The sequence below is a fragment of the Passer montanus genome, unplaced genomic scaffold (assembly GCF_014805655.1).
Source record: "Passer montanus isolate IOZ18808 unplaced genomic scaffold, ASM1480565v1 scaffold9, whole genome shotgun sequence".
NCBI lineage: Eukaryota > Metazoa > Chordata > Aves > Passeriformes > Passeridae > Passer > Passer montanus.
The window spans coordinates 15,599-34,762 of record NW_024374367.1 but is presented as its reverse complement, the minus strand read 5'-3'; the positions used below and the strand labels follow the sequence as shown (position 1 = coordinate 34,762).

Genomic DNA, 19,164 nt, shown 5'->3' with positions numbered 1-19,164 from the left:
AGAAACAACCAAAAAAAAAAAAAAAAAAAAAAAAAAAAAAAAAAAAAAAAAAAAAAAAAAAAAAAAAAAAATCAATCCATGCTACAGTCTGAGTAAACCACAGAAGGCAGGCTTGCACAAATAAGGCTAAAGCATCATTTTCACTCTGCTGTTCTTGTGTGCCTGCAATCATAAGAGTTTGAAGAACAGGAAACTAATTACTAGCTCAACAGTTTTAACAATGTTGTATTAACTGAGTGATTTTGTTTAAGAGCAAGGAAGGTGATTTTTTTTTTTTTAACTACCGAAGTAAAAATTGGAACCCCCTTTTTATGGAACATAATCTGCCAGTATAAACCACAGTTCCTCTTTTGACCTGCCAAACTATCAAGTTTCTTGCCTCAGTTTTTCAGGGGTGTGTGGTTTGGGTTTTTTACACCTCAACAGTTCAGCAGTCCAAAACTTCTATAGGATGCCCAGTGCTGGAGGAGTCACTTACACATTAACATTTTGAGGGTCTTGATAAAGAGAATATCCCCTACATCTCAGGGCACTCACCAGCATCTCCCGACAGAATGTTTTTGTTGGGTGCTCCACATTCCCACCTCTGAATTTCAATACAAAGCCAGGGGAGAATTAAGTGAAGTGCCACAACCTCAGCTGCCGGGGACAGTTACAAATGTCACACCCCCTTTCAAACCTAACCAGTACACACCAAGAGAGAAGGAGATACAACACTGATCAGGGAGAAAAAACACCAGCAATTGTCCCAATAGTAGTTGCCATGGAAAATACCACAGATCCAAACCAAGTGGTAACAGCTCAGTATGAAAAGCTCAAGGAGGTTTTCATTAATATTAACTGTACTTGTTACAATAACTTAGCCTGATAAGCAAGAAAAATAAAACAGCAAAAGATAGTAAGTAAAAAATTGCAGTCCAAATACAGAAAAATACCTTTTGTATACCTTTTTAATATTTCCCACATCTACTTAAATTACAGCTCTCCACTGTTGATTAAAACAATCAGCTACATATTTATGGCAAATAAATGTCTAAGGTATTTTTGAATCTGACATCGGCCACAGTGATGAAGTAACAAGTTTTCATAAACCCATGAAAAAAGGACTATATAAATGACTCTTAACTAATTGGTGACTATCCACTCAGAAGGAAGTCTTTAAAAAATACTAAACCTGTTAACTTTAACCAGCATCAGATGACACTGATCAATAAGTTGCTGCTTCAGTAAAGGAACAAGGACTATACCTACATGGAAGTGGTGCCAAGAGATGTGACACAGACAAATCAAAGTCCTCCTGGCAGTGCTATAAGCTGGAGGTCTTCTGAAGGCCAACAGTTCTGCCTAGGATAATTCTAAGGAATGTAGTCAGTCATTATTTCCATCAGGCCAGGTCTCTATTGACATGTTTTCATTGCAAAATAATAAATGAGTTCCTTATGTGCAACAACTACGTTGACACAAGTGCCAGTGTTCCCAGTTTACATCATGGGGTGCACAAACAGATCTTCTATTCATTTATTACACCGATTTTACTCCCCAAATATTCCAAGTGTTAACTGGAACTGAAATGCATGCCAAATGTTTCCTCAAGCATGCCCAGTCAGAAATCTGTCTTGCACACAAATTTAACTCCTTACTGTATGCTTGAACACACCATTAGAAAAAAGACTTTTACTGAAAGCATCAGAAGAAATTAATTACTATGATTATTTGAAACCACAGCCACACCAGTCTTGAATAAAATTTGAACAATTTAAAACACAAAATCTTAATTTCGACAAGAGAACAGAACCACTCAATTAGATGCTCTCTCACATCTGGACTAACTCATTTCACTGAATATAAACTACCAGACCTTTGTGTTGTAAGATGAATAAATTATTTGGCAGAAATTTGAAGATGGTTGGAGTATTTAGATGTAAAGTGCTAATGTGTCTGTGCAGTAAAGTGGAAGAGGCAGGTGGAATTTAAGTATGTGAGTAGGCCAATAATCCTTCAGTGCATTCCTTACATAGGCAAGTAATAAGTAATGAACTTGTGGTTATAATTCAAACAATCTTCACCGATAATCTATTGTGAGGAATTTTTATGGCTGATCAGCAAATATTTTTTAATTTTAGGAATTGAATGGTATTCTGCAAATTACCAGTTTTAATTGTAATGACATTACACTGGCAGAGACTAGCAGTACATTGCATTATGCTAAGAAGTCCCACAAAAGACTACTTTGATGCCTCAAGTAGGAGACTGTGCTAGAAATCTTCACCTGGGACAGATAAGCTGTGCCAGCAAATATTATTAAATGTCCCTCAGGAGCCAAACCAGCTGCAGCCATACAAGTCCACTTGTTCCATGAGCAGTCTATGCACTCAGAAGTCTCTACTGGCACAGATACTCAAGGTCCATGTCTTCATGTACCTAATCAAGCCATCTTTGTGAGCTAACTCCTGCAGAAAGCTGCTGGGAGATTTGGTGTTTGCTGGAGTGTAGCTGGTAAGCTGACAGCCCCAGCTTCCCTCCACCCAGCATTCTGGCCAAACTGCTGCCAAAATCCTACTGAGAACCTTAAACTTTCCAACAGAGAACCCAAAACTTCACTAGGAGAAACCAAGCTAGCCCAAACCAGAGCCAGAGCCTGGAGAGGCAGACGCAGGGAAGAGCCAAGGGACGGATGATTCACAGGCTAAAAAGGGGTCAAAATGACAGAGGCTGGCCAAGATATTTGTTTCTCAGGCTTTAAGTCGAGCCTGAGGGGTTTGTTTTGAAGTATAAAAAAATTCCCACAGTAAAGTACACACAAGCAACTAAATACCAAATAAAACACAGTATCAGAAGGAGCTTGAAAGCTCTTAGCCGCACATTGCACTTGCAGATGAACCACTTGTGTGCCTGAAGGAGAGGAGAGTGGGGGGATTAAGAAAACTAAAAGGGGTTTGTTTGTCAGCACTCCCAGTGTGCAAGTAACTCTTCCACAGAGCATTCCTGCCAGGGTCTGATCCTTAAGCATGTTTAAAGCAAAACATCTTCCACATCTCACTGTGTTTTTTCCTGCATGTGTTTCCAACAGCCACACACACCAAAAAAACATATCGGCTTGTTCTGTCCTACAAATATTCCCCATTAAAAAAAAATAAACAACAGGCAAATGATGCAAGCCAAAAACAACTACTACAGTCAAACTGAAATCCCCTTAACATTACTGCATGCAAATCACAGCAGAAGCCACTGTATCTATACTGTAAATACAGTAATAATAGGTAATTCGCTAAAATTCCTCCAGTATCCAATGAAAACCTGACTGCTGCTTCCTGCATCACAAGAGGCCACAATAAGTCCCTGCAGTGTTCTAGGCTGGGCAGTGCCCAGGCAGAAAGGGACCTGGGGACACTGGTCACAGCCAGCTGAACATGAGCCAGCAGTGTGGCCTGGTGGCCAAGGCCAATGGCTCCTGGCCTGTGTCAGGAACAGCGTGGCCAGCAGGAGCAGGGAGGTCATTCTGTCCCTGTACTTGGCACTGGTGAGGCCGCACCTCGAGTGCTGTGTCCAGTTCTGGGCCATCACTTTGGGAAGGACATTGAGACACTCAAGCACATCCAGAGGGGGCAACGAGGATGGTGACGGGCTGGGAGCACAAACCCTGTGAGGAACAACTGAGGGAGCTCGGGGTGTTTACCCTGGAGAAAAGGAGACTCAGGGGTGACCTTATCACTCCACAGCTCCCTGAAGGGTAGTTGTAGTCAGGTGGGGTTGGTTTCTTTCTCCAGGCAGCACTGACAGAACCAGAGGACACAGTCTTAAGCTGAGCTAAGGGAAATATAGGTTGGATATTAGGAAAAAGTTTTTTTACAGAAAGAGTGATAAAGTTCTGGAATGGCTGCCTGGGGAGGGGTGGAGTCACCATCCCTGGATGTGTTTAAAAAAAACTGGATGTGGCACTTGGTGCCAGGGTCCATTTGAGGTGTTAGGGCTGGACTTGATCTTGATCTTCAAAACTCTACTATTTGAAATACCTGCCACTTATTCCTTTCCACCATATAGACTATATTTTCTATTTCTATTTTGTGTCTACTGTCCTTTCCTGAAGAACTTGAATTTTCTAAAGAGCACTGGCAGCACCTTCCCTTTTTGCCTTTTAAAATGAATAACTCATGCGCAAAAGTAACACTACATCACATTGCTCAGCCAACCAATAAAAGCATTTTAAAAATTAAGTGCCATAAATAGGTATATTGTAGGAAACTCACTTTAAAAGATGTTATTTCAAATCCTTGTAATGCTCTGTGGCTTTTTGTCTGCGGTTTGTGTTTTAAAACAACAATTGTTCTCTCACAAAGGATGGAACAAACGTTTCTCTTGACACTTCCCTAATGCTGCAAAGTGATGACAGCCAACTTGATGTCCCACCAACAAAGGACACAAGTAAGTTAACTGATATTAATATTGTGATGTCTAAGATTTCCAAAAGAATATATTTTAACATACAAATCTAAAGTGCAAAGGATAACAAAGGCTACAGAATTAATCTTTTTGTTTATTAATATCTTTCATATCTCCTGTGGAAAATCTAACTTCTGATGAAGCAGGCTGAAAAATTTAAATGATCCTCAGGTAAATTCTGAATACACAAAGCACAGTTTGTAAGCATCTCCACAGACTTGCCTAGTCATATGTGCCACTGAGATGCACCCAAGTTAAATAAGTTAGACAAGACAACAAAAAAACCCTCAAAATACATCCCCCAGTAAGTTCCACAGTTTAACCAAGTGATGATGAAATACTATGTGCTGAAATGATTTCAACAGATTTTTTTTGAACAATTGGCTATTCTCAAAGTTTACATATGATGATCAGGGAGGTCAATATTTAAAATACATCAGGAACATTCTTCACTTGCCAAAGCTTCCTACAGGCCCTGGGTACATTGTCCAGATTTCTCCTAACAAGCCCCAGTGCTCCCTGCACATGAAAAGGACAAAGTTTTTCTGCCAAACAGAGCAGTGAGAAAAAGAGACACTTATTTTGTGTGTCTGTGATATAAACTTCCAAAAACAACTGATGATTCAGCAAGACCAGTGGGCTGTCAGTGTCTACCGAAGTGCTAATTCAAGGTAAATTATTGCCAAACAGCACCTGTCAACAAACCCCCATCAAAAGCTGAGCAAGTCTCCAAGAACATCAGAGCTTCTAGGCGGACAAGCATAAAAACTATTGCCTTTTTAACAGTGACAACATTGTTTGACATTTTCCATTTCCTACACAAACATGAAAACAAGCCACTAAGTAAAAAAACCCCTAAACCACCAAATAGGGCAGAACTCTGCAGCCTAAAAAAGATGATATTCACAAAGCTAAACCTCAAAATCATTCTAGTCTCTGCAGTGCTGCTGTAAGAAAAAGAATTACTGTTATGTGCTGGCTTCCCAGTACTGACCAGCTGCTTTTGTAACACTTCACTGGTTGTAGAAGGTCCTGTTTTGCTGTGTGGTGACAAGTACCCTATGGAATGACCCTGCTGTCTGCACTGCATTCACTCCAGGGTGGAAGCCAACCAGAACTCCCAAAATATAGAAAACACAGCACAAGACAAAACAGTGGTGATGAAACAGGATTCAAAGTCACATTCATTATATGTATTTGAATATTGCTGACAGAAAAGATTAGAGCAAAGCCGAAGTTACTGATACTTTACTACTGTCCATGAGGACCAGGAAAAGCCTCAAAGGTCTCAAACTACATTACAAAAAGTTTATCTCTCTACTTAAAACAACAGCTGTGAAAAATCTCAGTATAAAACTGATAGAGACTGTGCACAGGGCTCTGAGCAACCTGGTCTAGTGGAAGGTCCCCTGGTCTGTGACAGAGAGTAGGAATGAGATGATCTTAAATGTCCCTTCCAACCTAAATCATGTATGATACATAAACATAATTGCTGGAGTTTTTATGAAAAGGTTTACACAGAGTAGTAGCTAGGAATAACACAGGATATTGTGTGACCTGCCAGAAATGCTCCAATGCACTCACAGTACTAAACACATGCACTGACAGGTGTCTCCCCTTGGGGTTTGGTTCCAAATGTGATATTTAACATGGTCACAAACTTGCAGTTGTCACATTCACCATACTCTTTCTCCAACTAAATAAACTGAATTCAGGCTGATTAATGGCATTTCACATGCTCAGGTAAGAACAGAGATTATACACAAGGAAATCACTCACAATAAAAAGAACAAAAACCCCCAAACAGTTGAGAACTTTAAATCTCAGAACTTGATGCAAACAGAATTTTTTGAAAACCTAACAATGGGAAATCTCAAAAGACACTAGAGAAAACTCTTTTTTGAGTAAGCTGTAACTGTGTGCTCTGCCCTGCTGGCAGACCTGCCCACATGTTTGCTGTGCGTGTGCCTGAGCGGCTCCGTGTACTGCGAGGAGATTGACATCGAGGCCGTGCCCCCCCTGCCCAAGGAAACCGCTTATCTCTACGCTCGCTTCAACAAGATCAAAAGGATTGCAGCCTCCGACTTCGCCGACATTAGTAAGTGACACCTCAATTTCTGTTATAGAATACAAAATGGAAAGGCACAACGGATGTGCATTTTGGACCCTGAAAACATCTTAATACTCCCAAACAATCAGGCAAAGAGCAGATTGCTAAAAATAAAATTCAGCTCTGCGTCCCAGACAGTCTTAAATGAGCAGGCATTATTTTTCCCTCAAATGCTCCAGGGAAAGCTCTGCCAGCTAACTCACTCCATGGCATGAGAAATTCTATGAATATCTGAAATCATGTTATCTCTAAGACAAATAGAAGGACCCAGAGTATTTCCCTTTTTAATTTTTTCAATTTAAGACCAGGAAAAAAATCAAAATGTCAGTTTTAATAGTATTTGCATTTGTAGATCACAATTTAGATGCTGCAGCCAACAGTATAACATTTAGCATATACAGCCACAAACATTTCACATGCCATGTAATTATAAAGTCAATACTTACATTTTAACTTCTTTTGTATAAAGCTACCTTGAGAAGAATTGATTTTAGTGGAAATAGAATAGAAGAAATAGAAGATGGAGCCTTTTCAAAGCTTCTGCTGTTGGAAGAACTTTCTCTTGCTGAAAATCGACTTGTAAAACTTCCTGTTCTACCTCCCAAACTGACAACATTTAATGCAAACCAAAACAGAATCAAGAGCAGAGGAATCAAAGCAAATGCTTTCAAGGTAAGGAAAAACCCAATAATCTAGGTAAACAAAGTAACCAAAACTAGTAACCAGACTATTTAGACATTCAGACTATGCCACCAAATTATTTTTCTGTATTTTTTGTAATCTAAGAAACAAATATGATGAAGCAGCTTTCCAGCTTTTGCTTTGCTTTTAAGGCACTCTGGAATATTAGTCATTTGTGCACTCACTCTCTCATGTCCTCCATGTAGAAAAGAATTTTCTATGAAATATCTCACCTGCTTTCTCTCTAACATGTAAAGAAAAAACATTCAGAAATTAATGGCTCAATTAGAGTTCTAAAGACTACATAAATACTAGTAAACAATATATGTATAGTACTTTATAGTGGTCTCAACTTTGATAACCAACATGCTGACACTGAAATTTCCCAAACATAGGTCTGTTCTATGAATTTCTTGATATAATAGAATTCAACATTCACAGCAAAATAACGGCTTTTGATACATCAGTTTACAGGCTACATGATCAGAAAAAAAATTAACTAATGTCTTGTAACACGCATGAGTTACTTAACCTCAAGTAATACCAGCATCAGTAACCTCTCTTTCTGTTTAACAGAAGCTCACAAATTTGGCCTACCTCTACTTAGGACACAACGCACTGGAATCTGTCCCCCTGAACTTACCGGAGAGTCTGCGCATTCTTCACCTTCAGGTATTCCCAAAGGATTCCCTTAGCATTCTTAGGAAACACCCCAGGAGTTACATACTTCAGTCAAACTCATTCTAGTTTAAAACAGTTCCCACTACAGTTTTCCACTGCACCTCTGCATAAAACAGTTTACCATACCAATGTGTATGGCCACGACCATCCAGAAGCTCAGAAGCTGCTAGTTCCCATGAAAGGATTTATTATTGGTTTCTGTACATCAGGGATAGGAAGTGGCAAAAAGAAGCTCTAATCTTTTATCAACAATGCAGGTATGCATTTATTTATGACAATGTTTTGGTTTGCAGTACAACAACATCACCACCATCACAGATGACACGTTCTGCAAGTCCAACAACACGCGCTACATCCGCACGCGGATGGACGAGATCAGGATGGAGGGCAACCCCATTGTCCTGGCCAAGCACGTCAACGCCTTCTCCTGTCTGAGGATGCTGCCCGTGGGAACCTACTACTAGCACGTGCCACCCCACATGCCACACCTTGGCACGCCAACAAGGATCACTTCTCCCTCTGTTTACAAGTTCATATCCTCTCCCTTACTAATGCTCTTTTCCCTGCACACCCAGGACCGTTTGCTATGTTGCACCATTCTCCTCTGAAATAACCATTTCAAACCAGTCACTTTAGTAGCTATGGTGTCCCTCATGCTTTCACAATCTCTTCTGTTAACGAAAGTGTAAAAATATATATACATACATACACATTATCTCAACTTTTATTTCACCACATACTCTTTAGATAAAACCACACAAAACTGCTTATTCTCATTCTTTACCAGCACTCAGAACAGCCACCACATTTTACTTTCAGATAAACGCAAGATTTTCTTTGAGCAAACCAAAGAGGAAAAATACTTCTGAATTCTAATCCCACTCTTTTAATCTGGAGTGAAATATTTGACCTTTCAAAGTGTATTGGATGAAGATGCAGATGAGAGAAAGTTATTTTTAGAGACAGAACTCCTCACAGCTTAAAGCCATTAACATTTCCTTATAAACTTGATTTCTGGTAAATGAGAATAACTCCCACCTAGGTTTAGTACACCGAGCAACATAGCAACTGGAACATTGCAAAGATGTTTTAGATTTCCTTCTACTATTCTGCTTTGAAAATAACGTGTTTTATTTTTACACAATATATTTTTAAGTGAAATATATATGTTTTGCTGAGCTGTTCTCACATGAGCTGTTTTTGCAACACCAGCTTTCTATTTTAAAACAATGGTCTACATACAGCATAACAGACTCAAATACCTTTGTTACTAACTAATGATGTAGACCAAACCTTGGTTCCACAGCTTGTCCTGACAGGAAACGTGACAATACAGTTGAAAGCAAAGCTGAATTCATGTGTTTACCTGTAAATAAGTATGATTTCCTCTAGATGTCAAAGAAAGAGAATTACCCTTCTGTAGCACTACTTCTGATTATTAGGGAAAAATCAAATCAGACTTGGAAGTTACAAAGAAAAGTTGATTCCATCATTAATCTGAAATCAGAGGTAACTTCAACCATTTCACTCAATGACTTGAACCTAGGCAGTGTATTAAAAACACAAATTGACAGGTGCAGGCCTTGACACTCAATCTAAAACTGGCCATCACCGATAAAGGGCACAATGTTTTTAATTCCACAACTGTCCATTTCTGACATTCAGTTTCTCCCTTCCAATAACTACCACAGGTGTAAAGCCTCCAGACAAATGAATGCCAAAGGTGTGCTAGTTACTATTACCACATCCACTTTGTACTAATTTTGAAGCTAGTATGGATTCCTAATTAGTAGAAATAGTTAAGCATCAAATGCATGATGATGTATCACTACATCTAAAATATTGATTTTACAAGATATTTTGTATTAGTTTTATTTATCTTATTTAGCTAAGCCTTGATTTGTTAGTGCTTGTGTTATGGGGAATTGATGCCCACTTAATTCTGAACATATATTTTTTGCCCTGAACCCGTTACCCAAGAAAAAGAGCAACCCCCAATATTTTCCATTTTAATTTTATTTAGTGTACCAAGAAGGAAATTCCATTGTCTTAACTGAGAACAAAACCAAGTCCGGCAGCAATACTTGGTTTTCATTTTTCCACATAAATCATAAAACTTTGATGTTCCCAGCTTTTTAGCAAAACATAAAAAACAACTTCAAAGCATGTAAAAAAACATTCCAATCTCAAGCCAAATTTCTATTTGGATAAAAATTAAACCCATCAATTCTCTTACATCTCTTGTGATAAATGCCTAAGATGGAAAAAACACAGCTGTAAGTGTAATAATGTTGCATAAGCAGCAGCCTCTGATCTTATTCTCATCACAAATCATTGCTACTAAAACTCTTTTCAGTAAATCACCATAAATAAAAAAATACCAGTAAATATCACCAAAAACCTGTATATAAAAATAAATGCATATTTTTGTAGTATACACACACGTAAACATTCTAAGACCTACCTACTACCACACAATTTATTTTACATTAAAATGTTGTATATGTTTTTGAAATGTGCTAATTATCATCAGTAACATTAATTAATGCTATTAACACTTCGTGAGCAAACCAAAGTAGACAAGTGGTACCTTCTGAATATCTCATGCAGGCACCAAGTTCTCTGATGTGTTTTACTTCATTTTTCCCATTCACATCAAGTTAATCAAAACATGAAGTGAGAAAAGCTTCAGTAGGGAGGATTTCCACCTCCTATTTCTGTGACCAGTACTAATATCAAGCTGAATGTAAACCATTTTATTTTTTCCTATCACTGATTTATGTTCTGCATTTCCAATAAAACTTGAATTTTTTTCTTGTTTATCAGTATCAGTTTCAACAACCTGCTCTTCCAGACTTGCCAAGATGTTTCAGTCGTTCAGCCTCACAGCAGACTAAGATTAGAAGGTTACCTGCAGATGTAAATTCATTTTCCAGACATTTATTGTGACAATAGCAAGACCTGCCATACAGAATAGTTTGTGAACACTCCACTTGCTCCTTCAAAACCTATGTTGAATTGACCTTGAATTGCCATTAATCTCAAAACATCCAATATTACATGACGTACTCATCCACTTCTACATTCTCCCTTTCTTCTCAAGTACCAAAACAGGAAAGAAAAAATAAACTACCTTTGGTGTTTTTACACTACACTCCGAGGAAAGTATCAGAAACTATTTTTACATAGAAGCCTTGGCAATTTTATTTTTAAAAAACCCCATGCTAATAGAAAAGCTATAAACCCAAGACTCCCCCCCCCAACAGTTTTCTCTCCAAAACAGGGGAGTCTAGAGAGCAAGTGGGGGGGAAAAATAAATACAAATATTACAGACTCATTTTTAGTTTTGTGCAAGTATGAATATTAACAGGATAGACTCTTGAGTTGGTTTTATGCACATATTAACAATAAATGTCTAATTGCTTTTCCACAAATTACTAAAACGTTAAATTATGAATATACATTCTCCTTGGCAATCTAGTTATTTGAATTGTCAGATTTGATCTTTGGTCCTTTTATTAATTCTTTTATATTCTCTTTACAGAGAAAGTCTTCTGTTTTGAAATTAAATCATTAGCAATGCTAAGAAAAATAACCGTATGCACACAGTCAGTCTTATTTGGTAAATACTCTGCCAAACTGGTTTGTCTTTCAACTTTATCTTTAACCATGGAAATAAAAAAACTACCTTTAGAAAGAACATCTGTAATACTGAGAAACTTGTAATGAATTATCTTTACACATCTTTTAGCAATTAGCAGATAATTTCATTGTTTATGGTCAACATCTGAACAAATACTTTTAAAAACTGCTTATATAACAGCAAGTTGAAAATTGTCTCCAAAACTCTTTCCCATTTTTTTCATTTTTATTATCTTTTAAAATGAGAAATATTTACAACAGTTCACCAAATCACTGTCCCAGAAACTACAGCCACTACTGATCGAAGGATCAGAAAGCATCAAGGGAACCTGCAAAAAACAATTGCAGAGCCCTAAAGCTTTTGGTGCTCTACCTTTTCTGTGGAGGAATTAGAGAAAAGCCCTTAGACAAAAGCCAGCAGGATTAGGCAATGCCAGTTCATTGCTCAGCTGAGGACTGGAATTTTTTTTAGTGCTATCAGAAAATAGAACTCTGTTTTCCATTCTGGTTGACTGGATAATAGAAATTGATTAATTTGGCACAGAACTCAAAGGTCTAAAAGACTGAAAAAATAGGAAATTATGCAGTTCCCACTTGATACTACATCTGAAAAGTAAAGATGGTGTCAAGTTTAATTACAGTAAATTCTTGATGCATGTAAAACTCAGCCAAGAAACCACAAACAATTAAGCAGCTAAACATCCTTCTCTAACATAAAGCATCATGTAAGATGTTTTGTGTCTGTAAGACTGTAGTATTTTTACTCTAAGGAATTAGTTGCTTATCTTAAAACCAGCACAAAGCCAAAACAAACAAGCCAAATACTGGTAATTTAAAACTAAGCTCAAATACTACATTCCAGTTAGGAGGGAGCAACAGTTTATTTCCCACACCAGTAAAACACTCCAGAACTGAAAGTGCTGTCATCCAAACATACACTGACACATCTTCAAGAGAAACAGATCTAATCCTTCAAAACCAACATTTATATGCCAAAGACTACAAGTGTTATTTTCTTTTAATTTCTTCTTTTTCTTCTTTTAAATCAAAATAAAATATAATACCAAAGCAAACTGTCTTACTCCTTCACAGAAAGGCACAGTCTTATTTTTCTCCACTCATGAGGAACACAGCAATTGCTGCTCAATTGCCCCTCAAATACAGCACAAATTTTAGCTCATATTCTCTTCACCAGCACAAACAAAAGTAAGATCCTGTATTATGCTAAAGACAGCCATTTTCACTTCCAATGCTCTGTCATACTAAACTTCTTAAAACAATAAATATTGTACTAATAAATAAAGGCTTGATAGACACTACCTTGAAATGGTGGAAGGTGTGTCTACGATGTTCATGCCACTCAGCATAGGTTGAAAAGCTTCTGAAAAATGTTAGAAGATCTGCATGTTCTTCAGTGCTATAAAACAAAAACATATTGTTTAACCTAGTCATAATCAGATGTATCAATTAGATGGCCTAAAATTCACACTTAAAAAAAATTCATTAGTATTGTTAAAATATGAAGTAGAAATCACCCAAAATAAGAATTACAAAGCTGAAAAAAATAGCTGTAGTGTAATGATTGAAAAAGAGGTTGAAGAATACATTCCTAAACCAATGTTTCCAGTGTTTGTCTTATACATAAAATGTGGGAACAAAATAGTCACCTGCAAAATATTAGTTTGATTTTATTCTTGTTCAACTTGTTTTCTAAATAAATTCTAAGATGTTGCATAGTAAAACCCCAACCTGAAAAATGGTAAGATTTCCCAAACTGCATCACTAACCTTCAAATATTCCCAAAAATCTTTGTCCTAGCCAACTAACTCTACATTTCATGTTACCTGCCTCTGCCCACATGACATTCAGCTTTTCAAAATTAACCTTGCAGCTTCACTAGGAAAGGAGGCCTGATGACACAGGGCATCTCAACCAAAACTTTTGTCAGACACTTAAATCTTGATGTGATCTTGTCTCCAGAGCAGAGGTGCTTCAGCCCTCTGAACATCTTCCTCACTCTCCTCTGGACCTGCTCCAACCATGTTCCTTCTTATGCTGGGGGGGAGTGGGAGGGAAAGATAGATATAAATGTTTATTTTTTGAATTTCTAGTGAGAATCAGGATGAAGAAAGGAAGAGACAATATAAGGTGACAAACTTAGGCAGCAAATCACACATGGGGAAAAGAGGAAAAAAAACCTCAAAGGGTGTGCAGTTTTCACTCAAGAGACAATATAAGGCTAAAAACTTAGGCAGCAAATCACACATGGGGAAAAGAGGAAACAAAAAACCTCATAAAGGGTGTGCAGTTTTCACTGAACAAATGCAGCCAGAATGCAAAGGATGCAGAACTCCACAAAAACCACGTCAGAATATCTGAAGTAACATGATTATTTAAACATAAGGGTGAAAGGCTTTGTCATTGTTGATACGAAGTCACAGACTATTAGCCATCATCAACACACACCTGGCAAGCACTGTTTTGGAAGTACAAATATTTATTTTGGCTATTAATATAGGATTTTACAAGTTTACAAAACCTGACTGAGGAAGATACCTGACTGATGTTTGAGGATATTTCAGGAAGTTAGAGTATTTAAATTCTAATATAAGTTTTACTTCTAACATCCATTCTGAGATTAGCTATTCTTTTTGGATTTTCAGAACAGCTGAGAGTAGAACTCGAGGCATTCACAGAATGGCTGCAACAGTGGATTACCAAGTCAGTTCAGCCTTCCCAGGGAGAACTGTGCTTTCAATCCTGCTTTATTTAATATACAGAACAGCAAACCTTAACCAGTTACACAAAGAAACTGGAAAAAATACATTAAGGTCATCAGATATTGAAAATGTGAAAGAAAAGCCAAACAAGTTTTATCCCAGCCTGGAAAGAACAGCATCATTAAAGGAAGTTACCACAGTAGTCACAGCTGCCAACAAAATCAGCCCAAGATGAAAAAAATGCTGGCAGCACTGGGAAAAGTGAGTCCCTGGAAGGACACAGACATTGATTTACAATAGCTCACTAGCCCTGGTCTGGGAGCTGTTTTTAATCACAAATCTGAATTGTACATGTCAAAGTCTACCCATTCAATGGGAACTGTGGACCCTTGGTAACAACTGCCCACATCCATGCCTGGAGAACAGATTCCACACAAACTGCACTGGGCTTTTTCAATCTCCACTCGTGGAACAGGACAACACAAAGATTTGCTACCAAACTACACACTTGAAATTCTTTTTGAAGAACTTGGCAATTTTTACAAATATCCAAGTTTATGCTATTTAAGATACTATCACAAACACTGTGACCTTGTTTTAGCATGGTTTTTAGTTTATTTCTTTTTTTGCCTCAAAACCGTTTTTAGGTGATGCAGCAGAAAAAATTTCAAGGCTAGATCATCAACAGAAAGAAAAAGTTTTGGGTAGAAGCTCAACGAAGCAGTTTCAAATGTAGAAGTTAGTCAATCAATATATCTGAGGATGTACTTTCTCACATGGCACTGGCTAAATTCAAGATAGAAAACTGAATTTAGTGTTTAGAAAGGGGGAATATGTTGGCAAAAACAGCTGTAAGTAAATCCATATTGGCAAAATTTAAGAGACAGCATAAGAGCACCAGTTCAGTGAGCTCTCACAGCATCAAATCTACACATAAACACTAATTCCTAATTAGCCCAAATTAGCCTTGTTCCTCCTGCTGAAGTCAACTACAGCAAATGATAAAATACTAAGGAAACATGGTATAAAATAACAAGGTAGTGAGTAGATGATAAAATTCAAGTATTTTTTTTTATTTTGAAAGAATTTAGCATTACAAAAACCCACTTGGAGCAGAAAACACCTGTCTCCAATGCCAGCATCCATGTTACAGAGAAGTCATCCAAAACCAGCTAAAAGACTATTCAGGCAGAGAGTAACTCTGTCACATTAAAATCATGGGCTTTTCATCCAAACACCCTTTCACTTCCACAAAATAGCAACAAAACACAGAAGTATACAGGAAATTTAACTGTTGTAAGAGTACCTAAGCCTCCTTTAATGTGCTCCTTTATGTATTTTAAGGGAGAAAATCTATTTTAACTCACTGCAGAATGCAAGACTTCCTACATCAGCATAGAAAACCAAAGCATGACTCAAAGCTGGGGGGAGAATTCCTGCTGCCCTTCATTTCCAAGGGACTTTGTCCATGCAGCATTTAATATAATGCATATTTCCTAAATCCTGCACTCTGACTTATAGATTCCAACTAGTTAATAAAAAGTAAGAGCAATTTTCATATTGCTTAAAATCTCTTCTGCCTAAGTAACCCATGCAAAGGTGAACTCTGCCAACAATTAATGGGGTAGCAAGTCTAAACAAGGAAAAAGGACTGACAAGAGTTTTTTTAGCTGTTGTGGTTCTCAACACCAGTAAAGTATAACATAAGTGATAAGTGGTCCAAAGGGGACACACATGAAATCCAAAAAAAGACAAAATATTGTGATTCCATTTGCATACATCTGTTATTGTCACAAAATAATTAAAAATTTATATAAAAATATATCCACTTGTAATAAATGTACAATTCTTATATAGAGATGTACCATTTATATATTACAGCAGTACCTGCAGACTGCTGAATTTTGCTTCATTTAAAAATATATTGTTCAGTTGTTCCAGCATTCCCCTATTTTCTTCCAAAGCAGGAACTGAATGCCAGGTTTTAACTCTGCTGTTCTTAAAGACCATTTTCTGACACGTATTATGAAAAAAAAAAATAGCCAAAAAAAAAAATTAGAAAACTGGGGAGGAAAAAAAATCCCAGCCAGGAGACAAAACAGAATAGAACTAGACAATGGATTTGGCAAGACTGGACCAAGGAAGCAAGAGAAGAAAACAAACTGGTAGGGAGGCTGAAAATGAACAAAACAGCAGGAAACCAGATTCAGCTGGTCAGGAATGGAGGAAAAAGAAGGGAAGAGGTAGGAATTTTAGGAGCAGATTAAAGAACAAAGGGCAAGTTGGGAAAAGTCTGAAAGTGGACATGAGGGGATTGCAACTTGGAAAAAGAAACGAGGAGTAGCCCAACAAGGGGATTGAGAAAACAGGCCCTGAAGGGAGATCACAGACTCAATGGAACAGGGCGTGCTCTCAAACAGGCACTGCCAGCATCAGCCATGGACTCACTGCCTCACACTGGCTGCACACACTGTGGCCAGGACAAAGCACACAGGAAAGGTGAAATTTGAAGGTGTTATGGGGGAAAAAGTTTGGGTTGTTCCCCACCCCAAAAAGTATTTTTCAACCTATTGATCCCATTGATCCCATTGGCCATGTGGCTGCAAGGGTTTCTACAGACGCCAGGCCAACAGGTGGCACCTGCAAAGGGAGGCTCAGGAGAAAACACTGCCTGCTTTGTTGACATCTTCTGTCATTCAGGAAAACTTGTGCTTACTTGTGAGTACTGGCACAAGGTGAAAAAGGACAAGAGAGCAGTGATGCTCCAGCCAGGATGAAATAAAGTCTGCCACTACTTCAACACGTTGAGTATTTTATGACAGCAGAAGTGTATTGGAACTTAATAGTCACACTGCTGTCATAAATACTCATGACTAAAACAGGGCAATTTCCTCTTGTAAATCCCACTTCTTGAGAGCAGTCAGCTGTTCTTCCCAGTTTCACCACAAGCTTTAGTGGATTTCTATGGAAATCCCAAAGCCTTTAAGTAAAATAGTTTTCAGTAGAATACTGAAGCCTGAGGTAACTCAATAGCCCCCTCTCTTCACCCATATGTTGGCCCTTTCCCTCCCTCCCCCACCTAAAAATAATAGAAAACAAAAAAATTAAATGACTCAAATAATCAAATAATGGATTTGTTCTCAGAACAGCTTGCTAACAGAATTCAGTAGAATACTGCAAATAATTTGATCATTTACTCATCATGTTACCACAAGAAGTTGGCATACTTCAGAAAATAATTAAAGACAACATTAATTCATACATTTAAGTTTTAGTATGTTAGTTTTCTTAAGCCACTGCACAAATACACTACTCCATGTTTTTAAATTGTATTTTTTTAAGATATCAGTGAAATAAATCCTGTTGCCAATAAAAAAAAATAGAACTGAGACCTGAGAATCAGAAACAGGCAAATACTGGAGAGGGGTTCTGGATGTGCACTTTAGGCATCACCCACACTGCAGCTCACATACACATCTGAAGAACAATTATATTAATTAAAATGTAATAGCTCAGATTATCATGTTTCTTTTCTCTTCAAACAGCTAAAACACACTATAATCCAAAACCTGGCCCTGTTTAACATGAATTTGTAATGGTCCTTCTAGATCTTAAAAATCACATGTCTTTCATCTTCTCTCCAGGATACAGCTAAGGGATGGGAAGTGTTTAGGTTGGGCTAAGGACACATCCCATAAAGACACAGGCTGCCAGCAATTTACATGAAAACTCAGTACTGCATTTAGTATCCCATATCCCACACAATAACCTGCCTTGAGCAAAAAATTCCATCTTACCGTGACACAAACTTGCTCACATTTGAATCTTCTCTGGATTCCATTATAATGCTGAGATCACTAACAACAGCAGACACTTTCTCATTGTTCTAGATTGGAGAAGTAACAATGAAATATTTTAGAAATTGCTCTGGTGAGGAGAAAAATGTGTCTATTTGCATATAAAAATAAAGAAAAAATATAGAAAAAAGTAGGTATTAATGCTAACTACTATAAACCGTAAAATAGCATTTTAAAAACTATTTTTTTAATAGTTATTTAGTTTGTGTGTGTGAACAGTTTCTTTCACTTCAAGAGTAGCACCATTATCCACACAATGCTTTTGGATTAACACCTGAGTTTGTCAGCATACAAAAAAATATATATATAAAGGAAGGTTCATTACTTCTTTTCATATCAATCCCACTTCTTTAGGATTCTTCTCATTATCCAACACAACCTTGAGCTACCACATATACCAGAAAATGCACATATAAGATTTTATCTGTTAGTTTTGGGCTGTTTTTTTGAATTTTAAACCCTATCATTTGTCTCAAAATATTGTCCTTTTTTACAATCGCTGCTACTCAGAAATGTGTGGGATAGTTAAATTATTCTAAGTTAATTAATAAGCTGTTAAAAAATGAGAAAAGGTGGTCAGAGTAGAAATGAAGCCACAAAAGATGTTAATTCTCTTTTCTATGCATTCTCGAGCACACTAAAGTAATAGTGAATGAAAAAGCTTAAAATCATGGTTTGAATGTAGAAATGAAGTCACAAAAGATGTTAATTCTCTTTTCTATGCATTCTTGAGCACACTAATAGTGAATGAAAAAGTTTAAAATCATGGTTTGAAGACCACAGGAAATGCCTCACTTTAAACTTCTTATACCAAGTCACTACAAGCAATTGGGAATGGCAGGAGAGGACTACACACACATCTCAGCAGTCCCTGTACTGCTTGGACAGAAGCCCTGCTGACCCTGCCATCACTAAAGATAGGAAAAGCAGAGCAAGGCACTACAGAGATTAGTGGATGTACTAAATAACATCAGGAAAAATCATTTTGGGCTTAGAGCACAAGGTTCAGCAGGGGGATGGAGCTGTGGAGAAG

The 19,164-nt window shown here is 37.5% G+C and overlaps 2 protein-coding genes across 2 annotated transcripts in view; one reads left to right on the top strand and one right to left on the bottom strand.

Moving 5' to 3' along the window:
* OGN (osteoglycin) overlaps positions 1-11,246 on the top strand; it is a 12,634-nt gene extending 1,388 nt beyond the window's left edge. Inside the window, exons 3-7 of the mRNA XM_039734240.1 lie at positions 4,338-4,422; positions 6,380-6,538; positions 7,020-7,222; positions 7,808-7,903; positions 8,206-11,246. Coding sequence (XP_039590174.1) covers positions 4,338-4,422; positions 6,380-6,538; positions 7,020-7,222; positions 7,808-7,903; positions 8,206-8,376 — 714 coding nt within the window. The 3' untranslated portion in view covers positions 8,377-11,246. The remainder of the gene's footprint in view (positions 1-4,337; positions 4,423-6,379; positions 6,539-7,019; positions 7,223-7,807; positions 7,904-8,205) is intronic.
* LOC120514109 (centromere protein P) overlaps positions 1-19,164 on the bottom strand; it is a 115,423-nt gene that overhangs the window by 91,839 nt on the left and 4,420 nt on the right. Inside the window, exons 5-6 of the mRNA XM_039734241.1 lie at positions 18,072-18,160; positions 12,875-12,971 (exon numbers count right to left, since the gene is read on the bottom strand). Of these exons, the coding sequence (XP_039590175.1) occupies positions 12,875-12,971; positions 18,072-18,160 (186 nt within the window). The remainder of the gene's footprint in view (positions 1-12,874; positions 12,972-18,071; positions 18,161-19,164) is intronic.